The following is an 18,074-nucleotide window of genomic DNA, read 5'->3' as shown; positions in this document are numbered from 1 at the left end:
AGGTGGCTGAGGACGGAGGATGGCTTCTACACCCTGATAACACTTAGAGTCTTGAAGGAGGGGTAGAAAAGCATCGGGTGACAAGGCAGGAAGGAAGAGAGAGCAAGCACTGTTCAGCTGTAGCAAAGACATCACAGGGCACTGTGTATGTGTGTGTGTTATGAGGGACTTGGGCAGAGTGCACAGAGGTGGCGCTAAGGGTCTCCCAGCAGGTGATAGGGGACCCCTGGTATGCGCTTCAGGAGTTGAGAGTCAGTCCTGCAGGAGCTGACGGACCTAAAGGCTTGTAAAGAGGAGAGTGATGTGATTGTGTCTGTGTTTCAGAAATATATGTGGGTAGGATTTCAAAACTGTATTTAAGGGGTGGTGGGTGGTGAGAAGACTTCAGGTGAGAATGAGGGCGCATTTTATCTGAAATATTTCTTTCACCATGATTTCATACCCTATACTTACCTTCAGAAAAAAAGTAGGGAACACAAATTTAAAATATGGGAAAGAATGATGGCGAGAAGATGGATTTTTCACTCACACTATTCTGGGCTAGAAAATTGCAGTTCAGCTATTTACTAACCATGTAACTGACATGCGAGTTTTGCGAGGCAGCAGAGCAGTGGGTCGGGGAAGGCTCTGGTGTCAGGCTGTTAGTTCTGCCACTTACCAGTTAGCGTGATGCTGAATAGTTACAGAACTGCTCCCTGGTCTGTAAGAGAAGGTAATAGCAGTCCCCTCCTACCGGGCTGTGAGGGCAGGTGCATGGCTGGAAAAGCACTTGGAAGAGTGTATGACTCCTAGAAAGCTTTTCATATCCACTGGCTATTAATATCATCATCATCTCTGATCTCTGATCTCTGAACCTCTGCTTTCTCCACTGGAAAATGGGGATTGCGCCTTTCTCCCAGGGTATTATGACAGTCTTCTATCTAAAATACTAAGCACAGCCATTATCATCTATTACATGCTCAACACATAGCAGCTATTAAGTCATAATAAATGTTATATTTTATAAAAGAACATTCACTAGGACTGGCTACTGTAGCGTCGCCATGGGAGAAGAGGGTATTTCCTCCTCCTTTGAGATTCCCTCTATCACCTAATGGCCTTTACAGTTGCCCTGAGTACCTTTATTCAGTAAGTCTTGCTTGACATGTCTGTGCACTCCCATGAATTGGTGAAGAGGGAAGAGATGAGGAAAGGGCATCAATTTGGTAGGTTGATTATATTTTCCGCAAGTAAACCATTTTTTCAGATATGATTGAGGTTCTGAGTCCAAGCCAGCTCATCTGCTTCCAATCTTGTACGCTAGTTTATTTTACCATCTGCTAATTTGCAACATACACTGATACACTTTTATTGGATGCTCCAGTATTCTGGGACTTTCCTATTGCTGTGTCTTTCACCAGTTGTAGAGCTCTGCACCCAGAGAATGAAGGATGGTAAAACCCTAGTCAGAATACGTTTGACCTTCCAGTGATTTCATAAAGGGATGGTAATCAAAGAAATTCAAAACTAGCCCTGTGACCTTTGGCTAGATTTTAAACATCTTTAAGGTACAGTTTCCTCATCTTCAAAATGTGAGGATTATCTTAAATATCTCATAAAATTGTCATGAGGAGCCAACTAGTTATTGCTTAGAAGGTGCTTAGCACAATGCCTGGCATGCAGTAGGTGCTCAATAAGTGTAAACTACTTTTAAAATTCTTACTCTAACATGCTAAAATTCTGCTTGACTATTGCTTATGAATATTGAATATTTCCAAAAAGTAAGAATTTCATATTGCTAACTTAGGTCTTAAAATGAGAGTGATCTCATGAACAAGTATAAAGAACACATGAACAATAACTAAGGGTGGGGGTGGAAAGGGGAGGGAGGTGGGGAGCATGGGGTGGAGGGTGGGCAGGGTTGGGAATATAAGACAGAAACCTGTACTTGAACAAGAATTAAATAAAAATTATATTAAAAAAATAAAAATTAAAAAATTAAAAAAAATGAGAGTCATCTTTTTGTACTGTTGTGCTTGGCTTCCATTATTATAACAATCTAAAAATATTTAGATCCCACTTTGGAATTTAAATGTGGGCATCTGTTAAAACTCATTCAATGACACACTTAAAATTTAGCATTTTAATTATATATAAATTTTACTTACAGGAAGAAGAACCATAAGCAAATGTGAACTTTAGTTAATGATATAAATACTGAAGAGTTTAGGGGAGATGTCTTATCTCTATAACTTACTTTGAAATACATGGAAAATAAGATGGTTTTACAAGGAATACATGTGGAAAGGAAATAGGTAGCAGGTTTATAGATGTTCAATGTGAAATTCTTTTAGTTTCTCTCTATTTAGGAAAACCTTTATAATAAAATACTGGTAAAAAGGTGAAACTAAAATACTTAATGTGTCCTGGGAAAGAAACATTTATTTAGTTTTTATTTTATGCAAAGATCTACCAGATTCTAGCAGATATACAAGAAGTATGTGACACTGTTCCAACCTTAAGGAGCTCACAGTCTGGTTGGAAGAGAGAAGTTCTTTTGAAAATTTGGCAAAAACTAAAAGGTCATAGTATGTCAATTAAATTATGAAGATGAGGGTTTTCAATCTCTAGCTTAGAGATTGCCAGGAGGTGCAGAGCTAGTACTGAAGGTCATCCATTTCTTCTGTGCAAAATCTTTGTAGGATGAGAAAATTAATAGGTCACATAACAACTTAATTCATCACATGTGGAGATTCTGTTTGTTATGTTTTTGAAAATACGGATTTTCTTGTCTGAAAATTTGCAGTAGGCTTTTTGCCATTACGCTCTTTCTCAATCAACAGATTAAAAATAGGCTTTCATTTGGTTCTGAAATATTTTGGTATTAGAAGAGGGCTTCATTCTCAAGAAGGTTAGAAGCCACCGATGCAAACAAAAGTGCTCTCAGAGTTCAGAAAAAAGAGCTCTTCAGCTCCCTGAGGTCTGGCCAGGCTTCAAGAAGGAGATGGAATCTGAGCTGAGTGTTGGGAAATGGGTAGAATTTGAATAGGTTGAGAAGAGAAGGAATGCATTCTAAATGAAGGAGCAGTAGGAACAAAGGTAGGATAGTTCTGGAGACTGTGAAGAGACCAGTTATAGCTGAAGTAGATAAGGTTGGAAGCATCAGCTGCAGCCAAACTGGGGAGGACCCTGAATAGGAGGCTAAGGAATTTGGACTTCATCCTGGTGCGAGTGGAGAAGCCACTGAATATTTTGAGCACGGGATTGATATGGTGAAAGTATTTTAGGTATTGATCTGGCAGCAAATGCTAGGGTAGATTGGAATGGGAGAGAGATGAGCAACATGGAGCCTCTTGTGGTCTCCCCAGATTGTATGTGTTAGGAACCTGAGCTAGTGTGGCGAGAATGAGTATTGCAAAAAGGTAAGTGGGCTTGCAGGAGCTATCCCATGTATCATTTCCTTTACACACAAAAAGTCTAGACCTCTGCAGGCAACCATTGCACAATGCTTCTCCAATATGCTACACACTTCTTGTGAATAACAAGTTTCAAAATTGGCTAATATTTTTTGTTGCCATATATACCCTTAAGTTCAAGTTTGGTTTATATGTGTTGATTTGGTTTTCGTAAGGTTGTACTAGGTGTACAACTATTTTAAAGACTATTAGCTCTATTTTAAAGAGCTAATAGTCTTCTACTTGCTTAAGAAAAAAGAGGAAAACTTGAATTTTAACATTTGGGAGAGATAACATTAACAGGCCAGACTATCAAGCCAGTCTAAACATAAACGGATGCCTTGTTTTTCAAATGGTAACTGACCAAAGAAAAACAAACATCTGGTTTATGGATATATATATATATATATATATATATATATATATATATATATATATATNATATATGTTTATATATATATATATATATATATATGAACTTTTAGATAAAGAAGATATAGTTAAATGGCTACTTATATTGGATTTATTCAATTCTGTGTTTTTAAAATAAGAAAATATAAATTTAGGACTATTGCTATTTTTTACTTTTATATGACAATTTTATTCATTCTCTTCACATATGCCTTGGGTATCCTTTGCCTCCTTTGAGTCCTTTGATGTAATTTTTAAAAACATGCATTTCTACTTCCACCTCATGGTTTGAGAAAGAGTACTCACTCAGTCTGTCTGTGATATTGAAATTGAATCCAAACTATAACATAACATTACAATGGCTGTGCTTTTGTCTCACAGGTTTATATTTGTTCACATGGCACAATCATGTGAAGTATAGCTTTTTAATTGGTTCTTTGGGGGCTTGCTTACAATAATATTTAAGATTTGCATTTGGGTGATCATGGCCCATGAATTATCATTGAACGTCTAAGTTATTTCCCTCTCTTCCTGCTGATTTAGGCAGGGTTCTTTCCAAACATACAGAAATTTCCATGATCAATTTTATTCTATGATAATGTGTCTTCTCCAAAGCGTACTTTGTTCAGAGTAACATAACAGACATGTGTTACTCCTTACATGCGAGAGGATTTGCAAAAACCTGAACATAAACCGACTGAGTGATAATTTGGGAGGAATAAAACATTCTTTTATATTTGAACATATACAATTTTCTATTTTAAATTTCATTTTTCAATTGCAGTTTACATTCAATATTATTTTGTATTAGTTCCAGGTGTACAGCATAGTGGTGAGACAATCATATGCTTTACAAAGTGGTCCCCCTAGTATTTCACGTACCCACCTGGTACCGTACGTAGTTATTACAATATTATTGGCTATATTCCCTGTGCAGTAGTTTACATCCCCATGACTATTTTGTAACACCAATTTGTGCTGCTTAATCCCTTCACCTTTTTCACCCAGTCCTCCAACCACCCTCCCTTCTGGCAACCGTCAGTCTGTTCTCTGTATCTGTGAGTCTGTTTCTGTTTTGTTTATTTTGTTCTTTAGATTTCACATATAAGTGATAACATATGGATTTTGTCTTTTTCCGTCTGACTTATTTCACTTAGCATAATACCCTCCAGGGCCATCCATGCTGTCAGAAATGGTAAGGTTTTATTCTTTTTATGGCCAAGTAATGCTTCTTCATATGTATATGTACCACAGCTTTTTACTCTCTTGTGCGTTGAGTGCACTGGTCTTGCTTCCATATCTCAGTTATTGTAAATAACACTGTGAACATAGGGTGCTCATATTCTTTTGAATTAGTGTGTTGCCTGTCTTCAGGTGTTTACACAGAAGTAGAATTGCTGGGTCATAAGGCAGTTCCATTTTTAATTTTTTAAGGATCCTCCATACTGTTTTTTTTTTATACTGCACCAGTCTGCATCCCACCATTTGTACAGGGGGCTCCCTTTTCTCCACATTCTTGTCAATACTTGCTGTTTGTTGATTTATTGATGATAACCATTCTGACAGGTATGAGGTGATATTTTTATTTTGCATTTTTAATTTGCGTTTCTCTAATGACTTTTGACATTGAGTGTGTACAATTTTTAATTGCCCTGTGCCAAGTACCCAAGGGTATGAAGTCAGTTGTAAACTTTTTCAAGTCAGTTGTACATTTCACCTTCACCTGTTCCTTCAGTGAATATTGAGTTCTAAGTATCTGTTAATCCTTGTAAGTAAAATAGGACATATTCTGTAGGCACATAAAAAGATGATGTTTCTCCCGTGAAGAGATTTATAATACATGAAAATGGGTAATACTATAAGTTGTAAAATGAGGTAGAACAGGATATGTGTTCTACAGGAAATAGAAACTCGTATTTGGTAGCTCAAGGAAAAGCAAAGTCATCCTTGAGTAGCAGATGCGGTAGGACTTAATGAAGCAGGCGGGACTTTGGTTGAACCTTGAAGGAACTGTAGGATTTAGTCACACAGAAATTTTGTAGGATATTTAGTGCCAGAGGGAAAGGCAGTAGCAATACTGTGGATGTGAAAAACATTTAAACATCATGGTAGGCCGGTTTGGTTTCACCATATATAAGGACAAGAGGTCTTTATCTGTGAAATGGGAATAATAGTGCCTCACAGGAAATGTTGGACAGTTAGATGTGATGGTGAAGTTTTTAAAGCTCTTGCATCTTTGTAAGTTACTAGTTGTTATACAAATACAAGGTGCATGATGGAAGAATTGGGAAATAAAGAAAAAAAGAGAAGATTGGTGTTAGAGGACTGTAAATACATGATGGAGGAGTGGTAAGTTAATAAATAGCGTCCTGAAGACGTCCATGCCAGGACAGGAGCGACTCACTCAAACCTCAGCCATGGGAAGATAAATATCTCCACTTAAAGTAGAGAGAAAGGCAAATCTGCCAACTCTAAAGAGAAGAGATATAGGGTAATTAAGATAGTGGCTGTGAAGGTAGAAGATTCTTGCAAAAGATTAGGGTTGTGGAAACTATAGACTTGACAACAGGGTGTGAAGAAAGAGGAGCCGAAATAAATCAGGTTGAAAAGAAAACTTTCAAGCCCTGGCTGGTGTAGCTCAGTGGATTGAGTGCGGGCCTGCAAACCACAGGATCGCGGTTCGATTCCCAGTCAGGGCACATGCCTGGGTTGCAGGCCAGTTCCCAGCAGGGGACTCAAGAGAAGCAACCATACATTGATATTTCTCTCCTCTCCTTCTCTCCTTCCTTTCCCCTTTAAAGATAAATAAATAAAATCTTTAAAAAAAAAAAAGAAAACTTTCAGTCTTGGGCCATTACAGAACGATAAGATGATGGTTACATGTTCCAGCAGGTTGAGTTTGGACCCTGGTCCAGACCAGAGCATTGCATCCCTGGGCTGGGAGGATTGGTCCCCATGAAAAACATGTGCCTGTGGATAGAGTTTGGGAGTCATCAGCTCTAGGAAAGTGACTTTTTAAAACTTTGGGGCAAGGGAAGAAATGATTGTGAGAGAAAATTCAAACAGGTAAGAGGGAGGTGGGATTGTAGAACCACAGAGAAGGGGTGAAAATCCAGAGAAATAGATGTATGTTACTGTGTTGTGTTGGTGAACAATAATAGAAGTGTCAGAAAAAAGCCTATTGTACTGTAGAGTGAAGGAACATCAGGATTGAGAAAAGTTTGGGGAACAAGGAAATGTCCTTTCAGCAAAATAGTAGCTATAAAGGAATGATGCAAAGTATTAGTGGGAGAGTAGATGAGAATTTGAAATGCATTTTCAAAGGAAACTTGGTGATGAAAGAAGGGAGAGAAGTATCATGGTGGAGAGAAAGTTTCTAAAAATTAGGAGAGACCTACCTGTTTTTGTAGGTAGAAGGGAAGTAGCCTCTTGAAATGGATGGTCAAGGTGGTTGAGAGACCAAATAACGAAACAATGAGTATTGTTGCAAAAAGGTGTGGAAGGGGCAGCGAGGGTCAAGGTGCAAAGGTTAACCCAGCTAATAGAAAAGTAACCTCCACTGAAATTAAGGAGCAGGACACTGGGGACTGTGGCAGGAGAGTAACTGAAAGATTTAATGCAACTTCAACCTTCTAAATAAAACTGTCGGGGATGGCCAATAGGGCGTGTAGTGCAGGAACTTGTGGGAGGTGGAGAACACTCAGTGGAAACAGTTTCAGGCACAAGAAATGGAAAAGGGGGCTGTCAAGCAACAGGACGACTCAGAAGTATGTCGAGTTGGTCAGCATGCAGCTTGAGACCTCTTTTTCCCATGTTCAACCACGGGGAGCAGGAGGACACGACGAGAGATGGCCAGCCCGGGCATGGTCACTTGGTGAAACAGGTGCTCAGAAAAGTGAGACAACGCAGGATTCTAGGATGGCCACTCTGGTTCAGGGCTGGGCTGCTGCGGTGGGAGAGGGAGAACGCATAGGGGGTTGGAAAGACATTCTGTTGAGAAAGTCTGACCGACGTGAGCAAATGAAAAAGGTAAAAGGTGACATTTGTTGGCAGCGATGCAGTTCTAGACGGTGGTGTTATTGGACCATTTAATAACCAAAGTGGAACGAAGGTGCATTGCACTGTGACAGAGAATGTGAAGGGCTCATCAAGAACAGCAGAGGGGCAGGGAACCGAGTGTTCGAAGTCCTTGAGCATTACGGCAGGACACAACACAGAGAAGACCAAGTGTGTGCCAAAAAAAAAAGGCAGAACTGTGAAAGTTTGAAGAGAAGTTGTGAGAATGAGGTTAATGGCCTGGGGAGGACCTGCTGCTCACCCAGGCTGGTGCATCTTGGGTGAACTCTTCCTGACAATGAGGCTCTCAGTCCAGCAGACAGGGCTGCCTCGTGGGTGTGAACTTGCTTTAACTGTACTCTTAACACATGGTGAGAAATAACTAACCACATGGACTGAATACTTGTCTCCTCTGACCACCCTATCATCTTCCTGAAGACTGTATATATGGCTACAACGTTCAAAGTGGGACCAGAAGTTGCTTCGTGAGCAGAGTCACAGTGTGAGGGGTTAGTTGGATGATCTTTGTAGCTAATGTCACCTGCTCCAGTGGCCTGATAGGTCTGCCCTCATTTAAGCTTATGGTGAAGGAAGACAGGTGTCTCTTTTCACGGACCTCTTGCAGTACACTCACCTCTAGCAGTACTAGAGAGAGACGCTCACATTTTCTCCTAAAATCCTCAATCTCAATTCACCTGCCAGCCCATTTCTTCAGGAAGATAGGTACCGACTGTAATGACCAAGGTGCAAGTTTTCTGAATCCGGTTCAGTCCTGCCTGCTTCAGTGACATCCAGGTTCCCTTGATTTCAGCTTGGCTCCCCGGAGGTGATGACCTCATAGTTGATCTTGGACGTGTCACTTAACTTTAGGTTCTTTTCATTTGCTTTTTAAAAGTAAGCTTAACATGAATGCGAACGTCCCAATAGATTTTGTCCCTTAAGAAACATTTTGACGATAGAGTGGCTCTGAAAGCAAGGACCGGGTACAGTGCCAGAAGACTGAGAAGCGTTTACCTGTTCTACCCTCTCGTGTGTGTGTTCTACCCACTCACAGGGAAGGAGGCTGAGACACACAGATGTTGAATAACTTCTCCAGCTTTGCAGGGTTACTAGCAGAGCTAGGTTGAAATTCAGATGATAGCTAATTCCAAAGCTGATGGCTTTTAATTTTTTATTCATTATTTTTTTCCTGGGACTCCCCAGGACAAGGCATTCAGTGTAGCAGAAATACTTGTACTACTAATGATGATGATAAATATAGTTTCAGCTTCTGCTTCAGACCCGGTGCTGTGCATACATTTTATAATTATTGCATTCCTGTAATGTAGATATCATTTTTAAAATTTTATATATGAGAACATTAAGGTGGAAGAGATCAAATAGTTTTCAGAAAGTCTTAAGTAACTGGATCCTGCGAGACCCAAACCAAAGTGCCAAGACAGCAATAGATGGAAGTTCCTGCACGTGTGGAGAGTAGCGTCCAATTGCCTGGTACCACTCAGCTGGAATTCGTGGCCGAGTGAAGGAGTGTGTGTGGTGGGGGCAGGGAGTCAGGGATATTGAAGGAGCAAAGCAGAATTCTGAAATATCAGATAGAATTTTGGGGTGATAGGGAAAAAATGAACTTTTGAGTCAGGGCAGCAGAGAATAAAAATTGCTGTTTTCTAATAGACTGAAGTCATGCAATGAAGGAGAAGAAAGAATCCTATAGTTATTTGGAGGAGACCAGATCGTTCACAGATTTTCTTTCTTTTCAGATAGATGGCTTAGATGGGATAATTGTTCACAGATGTGACAGTAGCTTAACTCTCTAAGGAAAAGAAATCAGTTGGTGGTGTTTTTAAATTCAGAGCCTTGGGGTGGTGCTCTGCTGTGTCACCCACAGCATGTCGGGAACCGTGGTGGCACTAGCTAGTGGGGGTGGGTGAAGTTTTGGTGGCTGGGGATTATTCTGGTCTTTAAAACTTACCTGTGCACGTCTGCTTGGCAACAACCATGCCAGAAGTGGTCTCTGTTTTTCTGGCTTTCATTCAGAAACTGGTTTACATCACAATAAATCACCAGTCTCTTTAGCATCAGGTCCCCGGTGATTAAGTATTCTCTTACAGTCCCTGATAACATCATGATTGTCCTGGGAGTTACTTTATGTACATCCTCTCCTCTTCAACAGTGAGCCTTTTAAAAATTGTATTCATTAGGAAAAGGGAGTCTTTATTCCGTACTGTGTAGATGGGTGTATTTGAACAACGGAAAAAAAGGCAGTGTGCTTGGGGCCGAAAAGAACACATATCCCTTTCCTTTCCTTCCTTTTCTTTCTGTCTATTTTAGGGGAATTTCAAGTATAATTGAATGTGTCTCTTGGGAGTGAAAGCTCCATTCGATTAAGCCAGACGTATCAGCATAGCTGAGGGGGATTTTAGGGGACAGGAGTAGCCGTTTTGATATGGCCTGGCTTTCACTGAGTCACTCTACGGCCCCAGCGACAGAATCGTAGACCTCAGGTTTGGCAGGCACTTAGAAGTAATCTGGGCTAACATCCCACGCGATGGAAAATTTATGCTTCCCCATCTTTCCAAGACAGCTCAGCTTCTGCTGAGATCTGGCCTGGAAGTTCACTCCCTGGAAGTGCAAGCACACAGGCCCACAAGGGCTGTCCCGTGTGCTCTGTGACTGACGTGTGCTCTGTGACTGAGGGCGGCGTGTGTGATCAGTGATTTTGGGTCTCTCCAGCGCAAACGGAGCTGGTTATGATTATGCCTCATAAAGACAGTGGCGTGGGGCCTCAGCCGCCTTGCTCTGTTGTAGAGGAGCTCTTATATTGGGAAGTATTCCTCATTGCCATTCCTTCAAGCCTGGGAACCAAAAACATCCAGGATTAAATCCCATTTCTGCCCCTTCCTGTGCGTGTGAGTTTGCGCAAATTCCTAACCCCTATGGTTTTATTTTTTATTCTTTTGTACGTGAAACAAGAAGGTGATATCTAATAGGGACTTTGTGACTTGTGCTCTGAGACCTGCTTGTAGAATTCTTTGAAAGGATTAATCATAACATCAGTAAAGAATCTGACACTTAGTAGGTGCTTTATAAGTCCTGTACTCTGGTCCTGTCTTGTCTTTTGCTAGACATGTGGTATGTGATTCTGAGTTCAGAATTCCAGTGGTCATCTGTCCAGTACAGAATGAAACGGAGCTGTTGCTTTGTGTGTCCGTTGTATGAGTTTACATGTGGCATTTTGTGGCTTTTGAAGGAGGGAGAGACAGGCTGTGGACAACTGAGTGGGGAACTTGGGAGCCGTGCACGAGCAGAGGCGGATCTGCTTTCCTGAATCTATGGCCGTGTGGTGGTCGCAAAGAGCAAGATCATTAGGTGGCCTGGAGGCTTGGAGGGAGAAGGGAAATACAGGCCTATGTCAGAATTTATTAGCATCAGCTAAGAATTCTAACCCCAAACAAGCGGTGGAAAGTGAAAACTTCACTTACACTATTGTTTGGTCTGCATTAAAACAAGCAGCTGGAGTGATTCCTGTTAGTCTCACTGGTTTTATTTTTCAACTTTGTTTAGGAACAGTCTAAATAATTAATTTTTTGGAAGTGACTACCTGTTGCAACTATTTATAATGCCTATTTTAAAACTACTCAATATGCATTAGTAACAATTTCAGAGGCCCAGAGGGGTGAATTCGTTCTTTGCCTGTTGTTTGTAAGAGATTGGCGTTGGGAGCAGGAGAAGCTCCGTTTTCTCCACCGCCCTTTCCAGTTCCAGAATGTGTTTACTTGGTGAGAGAAGCGTCCCCTGTTATTCTCTGCTTAGGACTTTCATTTGGGAAAATACATTATTGAGTTTTAGGTAGCTACTAAGATATTGTTGCATTCTTTCTGAAAACCTGTTAATGGGGAAGCATAACTTTCATAAAGTAGGCCAGGTGGATCTGATACAGCACTTCACTAGCAGTTTCTAGGGAAGACGCTAAAGCTCTCTTCATTTTGAAATAACCGAAAACCAGGGAGAACGGCTAACGTTCTGCAGAGGTCTGGCCTCTCCGTTTGATAGGAGTGTAGTAATACCATCGCCGTATCAGTAGAGTGGGTTGCTTCCAGAGCCTGGAGCATAAATGTCAAGGGTTTCATTTTACAGCTCCAGGGGACTTTATCAAAGATCATACGTGTTTTCCACAAACTGGCTGCTATCAGTATTGTTTGGAAATAGAAAGCATTTCTGCTTCATTTACACTTAGTGTGTTTTTGATATTAAATGTACCTCAGATACTGACAAGCTGACTGTCAGACATGGCTGGGTGGTAATAATAACCCATTACATTGAGCACTCTGCCTTCCAGCCGTACTGAATGACTAAGAGTGTGTGTGTGTTTTTGCGCGCACACACACACGCACACACGTGCGCGCGCGCACACCTGCCCTTGAGCACTATGACACCTGCTGGCATTACTTCCCACTTCATCAAGTCTTGTTATTCTGTCATTTGAAATCTTTGGCCAGATGGCTACAAACCCATTGTAATTTCATATCCACACTGTGCGAATTTTGAGACAAGTTTTTTTATTAATAAGCAGTTCAGTAAATATATTAGGAAACAGTGAGTTTAACTACTTGGAGTTTAAAGCATTTCTTTTACAAAGTACCTTGTCACAACAGACTGTTTCTTTAGGGAGAAAATATTTTACATGCAAATATTTTTTAAAAGATTCTAGATTCTATTAGGAATATTAATCTGAATTATATTTAAATACAAAAAGACTGGTGTTGAAAGTAATTCTCTATGTAACTACTTTGAATGTTATAGCTTTTCTACAATATCTTTACAGATAACTATTAATTGGATATATGATGTATGTTGTTTATTTTTTTAGTTAAAACAGAGCCAATGAGCAGCAGTGAAATAGTTTCAACAACAGCAGACGGGTCTTTAGACAATTTCTCAGGTTCAGGTAAGGAAGAAGTATTAGATTTTTATGTTCATAAAAACATACTTTTTCTTAGCTTATTTATATATTCAAATATGTATACACATGTGTGTATATGCATGGTATGGTGTGTATATATATGTATGTACAATATATCATATGAATAATACAGGTTTTCTCAGAGTCCTATATTTGCAATTCTGATGTTTATTTAGTGTGATAAACTGTTTGGTGGAAATGTTGGTATCCTATAAAGGAGATAAAGTCAAAAGGGATATTGTTCCTTTTCTGTCTTCTACTAAATTATCTTTATTATGTTAATGACTCCTTCCCTTTTGGTCTCATTGTATGATTTTTTCCAGTCATGCAAATTTCTCGTTTTGTAAAGGAATTTCTTGTTTTTAAGTAATATACACTCAAGTGTTGTTAAAAGAACATCATATCTGCAACTCCAAAAACCACGGAGAGATACATTGTGTACATATACATACATATAGATAAAAAGAATAGAAGATGGAGCTAATGTACTAAAATGTTAGCATTTAGGAAATTTGAGTAAAGGATATTATAAGTGTTTCCACTTTTCTTGCAACTTTTCTGCAAGTGTCAGATTACGCCAAAATGAAAAGTTGAAAAATGAGCAGCCTCAGTGAATTGAGCCCCCACCTGTTCCTGCGGGTGGGCGGACTGCAGCTCTCCGTGCACCCAAGGCCCACGCGCCCCACTTTTGTGTCTCTTGCATAGCTCGTGACAGGCAGCATTCACTCACAAAGTTTCCTGACGAGATGGTGGTTTCATGAATAAGAGGAGAAAGTGGATACACCGAAGAGAAAATGTCTTTCAGGTACATATAGTGAAAGTGGGAGGAGAGAAGGTAGTCATTCAAAAGAAGGCTATAAGGTTGAGGATGGCATTGGGAAGTTCTGGGGGTTTTGTGGCCAACACAAAATTTCTGGAGGTAGAGGCGCAAGGTGTAGCCCAAACAGGCATAATTGGAGAGAAGATGTTCCCGATGGGACCTCAATGGCTTAAACCCCAAATGGAAGTGACCAGCCTAGAAAAGGAACACCTGTTCCGTGGAAACATCAGGGATCGCGGATGGAGAGTATGAAGCTGAGATTGAAGTGGAGGAGCAGGCAATACTTTGAGGGAACTGCTGCCTGATTTCTATGCTCAAAACCCCCAGTGGCTCCCGTCCATGTCTGAGTAAAAGCTGAGTTCTTATAATAGCCTGGAAGCTCCATCAGGCCTTATTGCCTGCCTCCCTTGCTTCGTGCTACTCCTCCAACATGCCAGTGGGTGTGGGAAGGTGACAGACATGCTTCCAACCAGGGCCTTGGCAGTGGCAGCCCTTCTGCCTGGACTGACCCCCTCGCCACCTTTAAATCTGTGCTCAAATCTCACTTTCTCCATGAAGTGCACCCTGAGTGTTCTCGTCCATGTTGGAAAACTCACTACAGACTTCCAGTCTCTTTAACATGCTGAATTTCCCCCACCACACACTGTAACATTTAGACTCCTTTGCCAACTACAAGGTCTGTGCAGAAGGTCTCCAGGCATGAAAAAGAGAGACATTTACTGAAGAAGATACAAGAAACATTGTACATAGGGCAATGACACCTCGGTCCCTTTCAAAGTAGGCACCTTAGGACCTCACACAGTTCTCCCCATGGCCATCCATTGCCCCTTTGTATTTTCTTGAATTTCATGGACAGTCTAAAAATCTTTTTCCTTTCCAAGGTGATTTTAATTTGAGAAAGCCAGAAGTCACAGGGTGCCAAATCTGGGCTGTAGTAGAGCTGAGTCACTTAGGCGATTTGATGTTTCACCAAAAGCCTCTGTACCAGACAGGATACCTGAGCAGGTGCATTGTCATGATGAAGCTGCCAATCACAGTTGCCCATAGCTGCAGGCTTCTGAATCATCCATATAGTTTCTGTGGAGGAATGTTCAAGCTTAACACAAAATCTGATACGCATTTGTTGTTCTACTTGCTTATTTTGAGGGCAAAGGCCACGCAGTACACATGCTCACTTAATGGTGTCTACTGCCCCCACCCCGCTGACTAGTACAGTGAAGTCATCATTGTTCACACATGCACATTCCAGTCCACTCTCTTTGGCTGCCAGGTTACATCAGTGTCATGCAAACCATTCTCATTAACAATTACTGGACTTTTTCTAGACAGACTTCATATATCCTTTCCCTGTGCATTAGGTTTATATTGTTCTCTTGCCCCTACCAAAATGCAAGTTAGTCAGGGCAGCGGTTTTGTCTTCTTTCATTCATCCCCAACACCTGAAAAGCACTTGGCACTCAAATATTGCTAAGAGAAATAAAATACATGAATAAATGAATGAATGAATGCTTCTACTTTATTCTGTGACTCAAAATGAGGGTAATAGACTTTTGAGCTTAAAGAGTTGGAGACAATTGAAATAGTGCTGCAGACGTGCTCAATGTGGCTTGGTTGGAGTGTCATCCCATGGCCAAAAGGTTGCAGGTTCAATTTCTGCTCAGGACACATACTTAGATTGCAGGTTCAACCCCAGGTCAGGGCATGTACAAGAGGCACTTGGTTGATGGGTGTCTCACATTGATGTTTCTTTCTCGACCTTCCTTTCTCCCTTCCTCTCTCTCTAAAAACAATGAAAAAATGTCCTTGGGTGAGGATAATAAAAATTAAAAAGAAAGAAATGCTGTGAGGACTTGGGAAGCACAAGGCTGCTTGGAAACATAAAGGGGGATTGACAGTAGAGCCGAAGGACCAAACAGAGATGAAACCAATGAGTGTCAACTCTTTATGGTAGAGCAGTTTTTCTCTACAAGGCTTTTAGCTGCTGAGGAAAGACATTTGTGTTAATCCAGGGTTGAGGATTTCCAGGTAGAGCGTGGAAGAATATGGAGAGAAGTGAATTAAAAGTGTCAGTAAGACTATACTTTCAGGGAAAAGTGTCAGTAAAAGAATGATTTAAAATAGTGACTCATGAATCCAGGAGAGATAAAAAGAACACAAAGGTAGGGGTAATATATTGCAAGAAGATAAGGACACCAGGGGTCCTGTGTCTCTTGATGAGGTTAGAGAACAGGTGAGATGGGAACGCAGGCATGAAAATTCTGGAAAGAGAGGATGTTCCTTCCTTAATCTCAAAATCCAGTAAGGCCTTCACCACATGCTTCTGCAGTTGATTCTCTGTACTTCCCTTCCTCAGCCTTCGTCACTACTTTTAAAATCTGTTATCATTGTCCCTGTGAGAACAGGGATTCTCTTTGTCTTGTTCATATTTACAGTCCCAGTGGACATCACAGAATCAACTACATGCATAGCGGTCAGTAAATGTTACTTAAGTAAACAAATAATTCAGTCATTGCTGTTGTGAAATGAAAAAAAAAAGTCCAGGGTATGGTGTTGTGCTTGATGGTCGACATATACAGCCAGACATGAAGGACTTGTTAGGGGAGAGGGCCAAAATACTAAATTTTGATAAATGCGAGGCAGTGTTTCGGAGATGGGTCATTGTGGAGGTGATAAGTCATGGATCTCAGAGAACGAAGGGTCTAATGGGGGAGCAGAAAAGCAATGGTTTGGAAGAAGCAGCAATGAGGGTGTGTTTTCAGGTCTTTGTGTGCCTGGAATCTGAGAGAAGGAGCAGCCTCTACTTGGAAAAGACATGCAGGAGAAGCATGGACCTTAGAGAAAGGTGCACAGAGAGTTTGATGAAAAACCGAAGTTGCAGGGGATCTTGTTTCCCGTAGGTCACAGGTGGCACACATGAGGCCTACGGGCAGAACCTGGCCCTCCACTTCGTTTTATCTGGCCCGGCACCTTGTTTCTACCCAGCGGCAGCGCCAAGCTCTGGCTTCACTGTTAAGGAGCAGTTACATTTATACAGTCCTAAAATTACATTCACCCTTTTGAAGGCAACTGTAAGGCTGATGTGGCCCCAGGCAAAAATGATTTTGACCCCCCCCCGTCATAGATTGAGTCTCTGTTGGACACAGAGGAACGAATTAGGTGAGCTGAGGGACTGGGGTAAAGGTATAAGAAGCTTGGAGCACCATGGGGGTGAATATTCTTTCCACATCCTTTATTTCTCCCCTCCCCTCCCCTGCCCTTCTTTTTTCTTTCCTCTCTCTCCCTCTGTCCCTTCTTTCTTTGAGTAAAAATGCAAAAAACCATGGCATGCTGGAGTGGCTGTGGGCAGGACTTGGGGTCCCTCCAGATAGAGGAAGCTTCTGAAAGCAGTCCCCAAGCATTTAACTCCAAGATGGCCTTTGCCTCTGTGATCAGCACTCCCATTTTCTTCTCGATGATGGCTTAAACATTTGCATCCCGACTGTTATGGGTGTCCTGAGGAAAGAGCTGGGATAAAAAAGAAATAGGGCCGTTCTGACATTGGTATGATAGCTCTCCTTACCTCTGGCCTTCTAGGAACCCTAGAATTTTACAGCGGTACGGAGGCGGGAGTCTCACTCTCCCACAAAAATTACCAGATATCCGGGAGTGGGGACCTGGAAAAGAGGGATTCGTTTTCTAAAGCATGTGGCTGAATTAAAAATTGCAAGGTCTTTTATGAGGTTTCTAAACTAAAGGGATGTTCTGGTAATTGACTATTTACGAGTGAAAAGCAACGCTTTAGGAATTTAAATGTTAAGAACAATTGGGCTTGAAAATAACGTGTTTTTAGGGATTGCAAAATGTCTTCACCTGCTGCTTCTGGCATTTCCATAGAGCCTAAATGTGTTATTAATTTGTTTTTTTAAAGCCAGCTGATGATATTAATCACACAAAGTTGATGTGTGGTGGTATTTGGAACCGGGAAATAGAAACAGGGATGATTCTAGAGGGGAAAAAAGATACCCTGTGTGGCAAGTATAGTTTTTAAAATTGTTTTAAATTGATTTCAAAAATGCAACTTTTGGGGTCTGATTCCTCTACTTAACAATTATGTACCGAGCACCTACTAGATGCCGGGCAGTGTCTAGGCAGTGGAATGTAGCCGTGAAGGAACGGTAGGCAAAGTTCCTGCCTTTAGGGGGCTTCTGTTCTTGTGAGAGAAACAGAGCGTGACAGGCAAGTGGTAGTGAAACAAAACAGTGAAGTTCTGTGAAGGAAACAAAAGCAGAACAAAGAATATAGTAAAGAGCAGGTGGAGGTCTCTTAGAGGGAAGGGCCCTCTGGGAAGAGGGCATCTGAGCGCAAATCTTAGTGAAGCAAGGGAGTAAGTTCTGGTAAATCTAAATGTAATAGG

The 18,074-nt window shown here is 41.1% G+C and overlaps 1 protein-coding gene across 12 annotated transcripts in view; it reads left to right on the top strand.

Annotated features, from left to right (window-relative positions):
• Positions 1-18,074, top strand: part of EYA1 (EYA transcriptional coactivator and phosphatase 1) — a 303,573-nt gene that overhangs the window by 163,701 nt on the left and 121,798 nt on the right. For 8 of the 12 annotated variants that reach the window (XM_037058695.1, XM_037058698.1, XM_037058696.1 and 5 more), the window contains one exon: positions 12,769-12,846. The exons of the other annotated variants lie outside the window; for them this stretch is intronic. In XM_037058695.1, coding sequence (XP_036914590.1) covers positions 12,769-12,846 — 78 coding nt within the window. The remainder of the gene's footprint in view (positions 1-12,768; positions 12,847-18,074) is intronic. 12 annotated transcript variants of the gene reach the window in all.

Source organism: Sturnira hondurensis, unplaced genomic scaffold (genome assembly GCF_014824575.4).
Source record: "Sturnira hondurensis isolate 20B ecotype Veracruz unplaced genomic scaffold, ASM1482457v3 Scaffold0010128, whole genome shotgun sequence".
Classification (NCBI taxonomy): Eukaryota; Metazoa; Chordata; class Mammalia; order Chiroptera; family Phyllostomidae; genus Sturnira; species Sturnira hondurensis.
The sequence above is the reverse complement of the archived record's forward strand: the minus strand, read 5'-3'. Positions and strand labels throughout refer to the sequence as shown.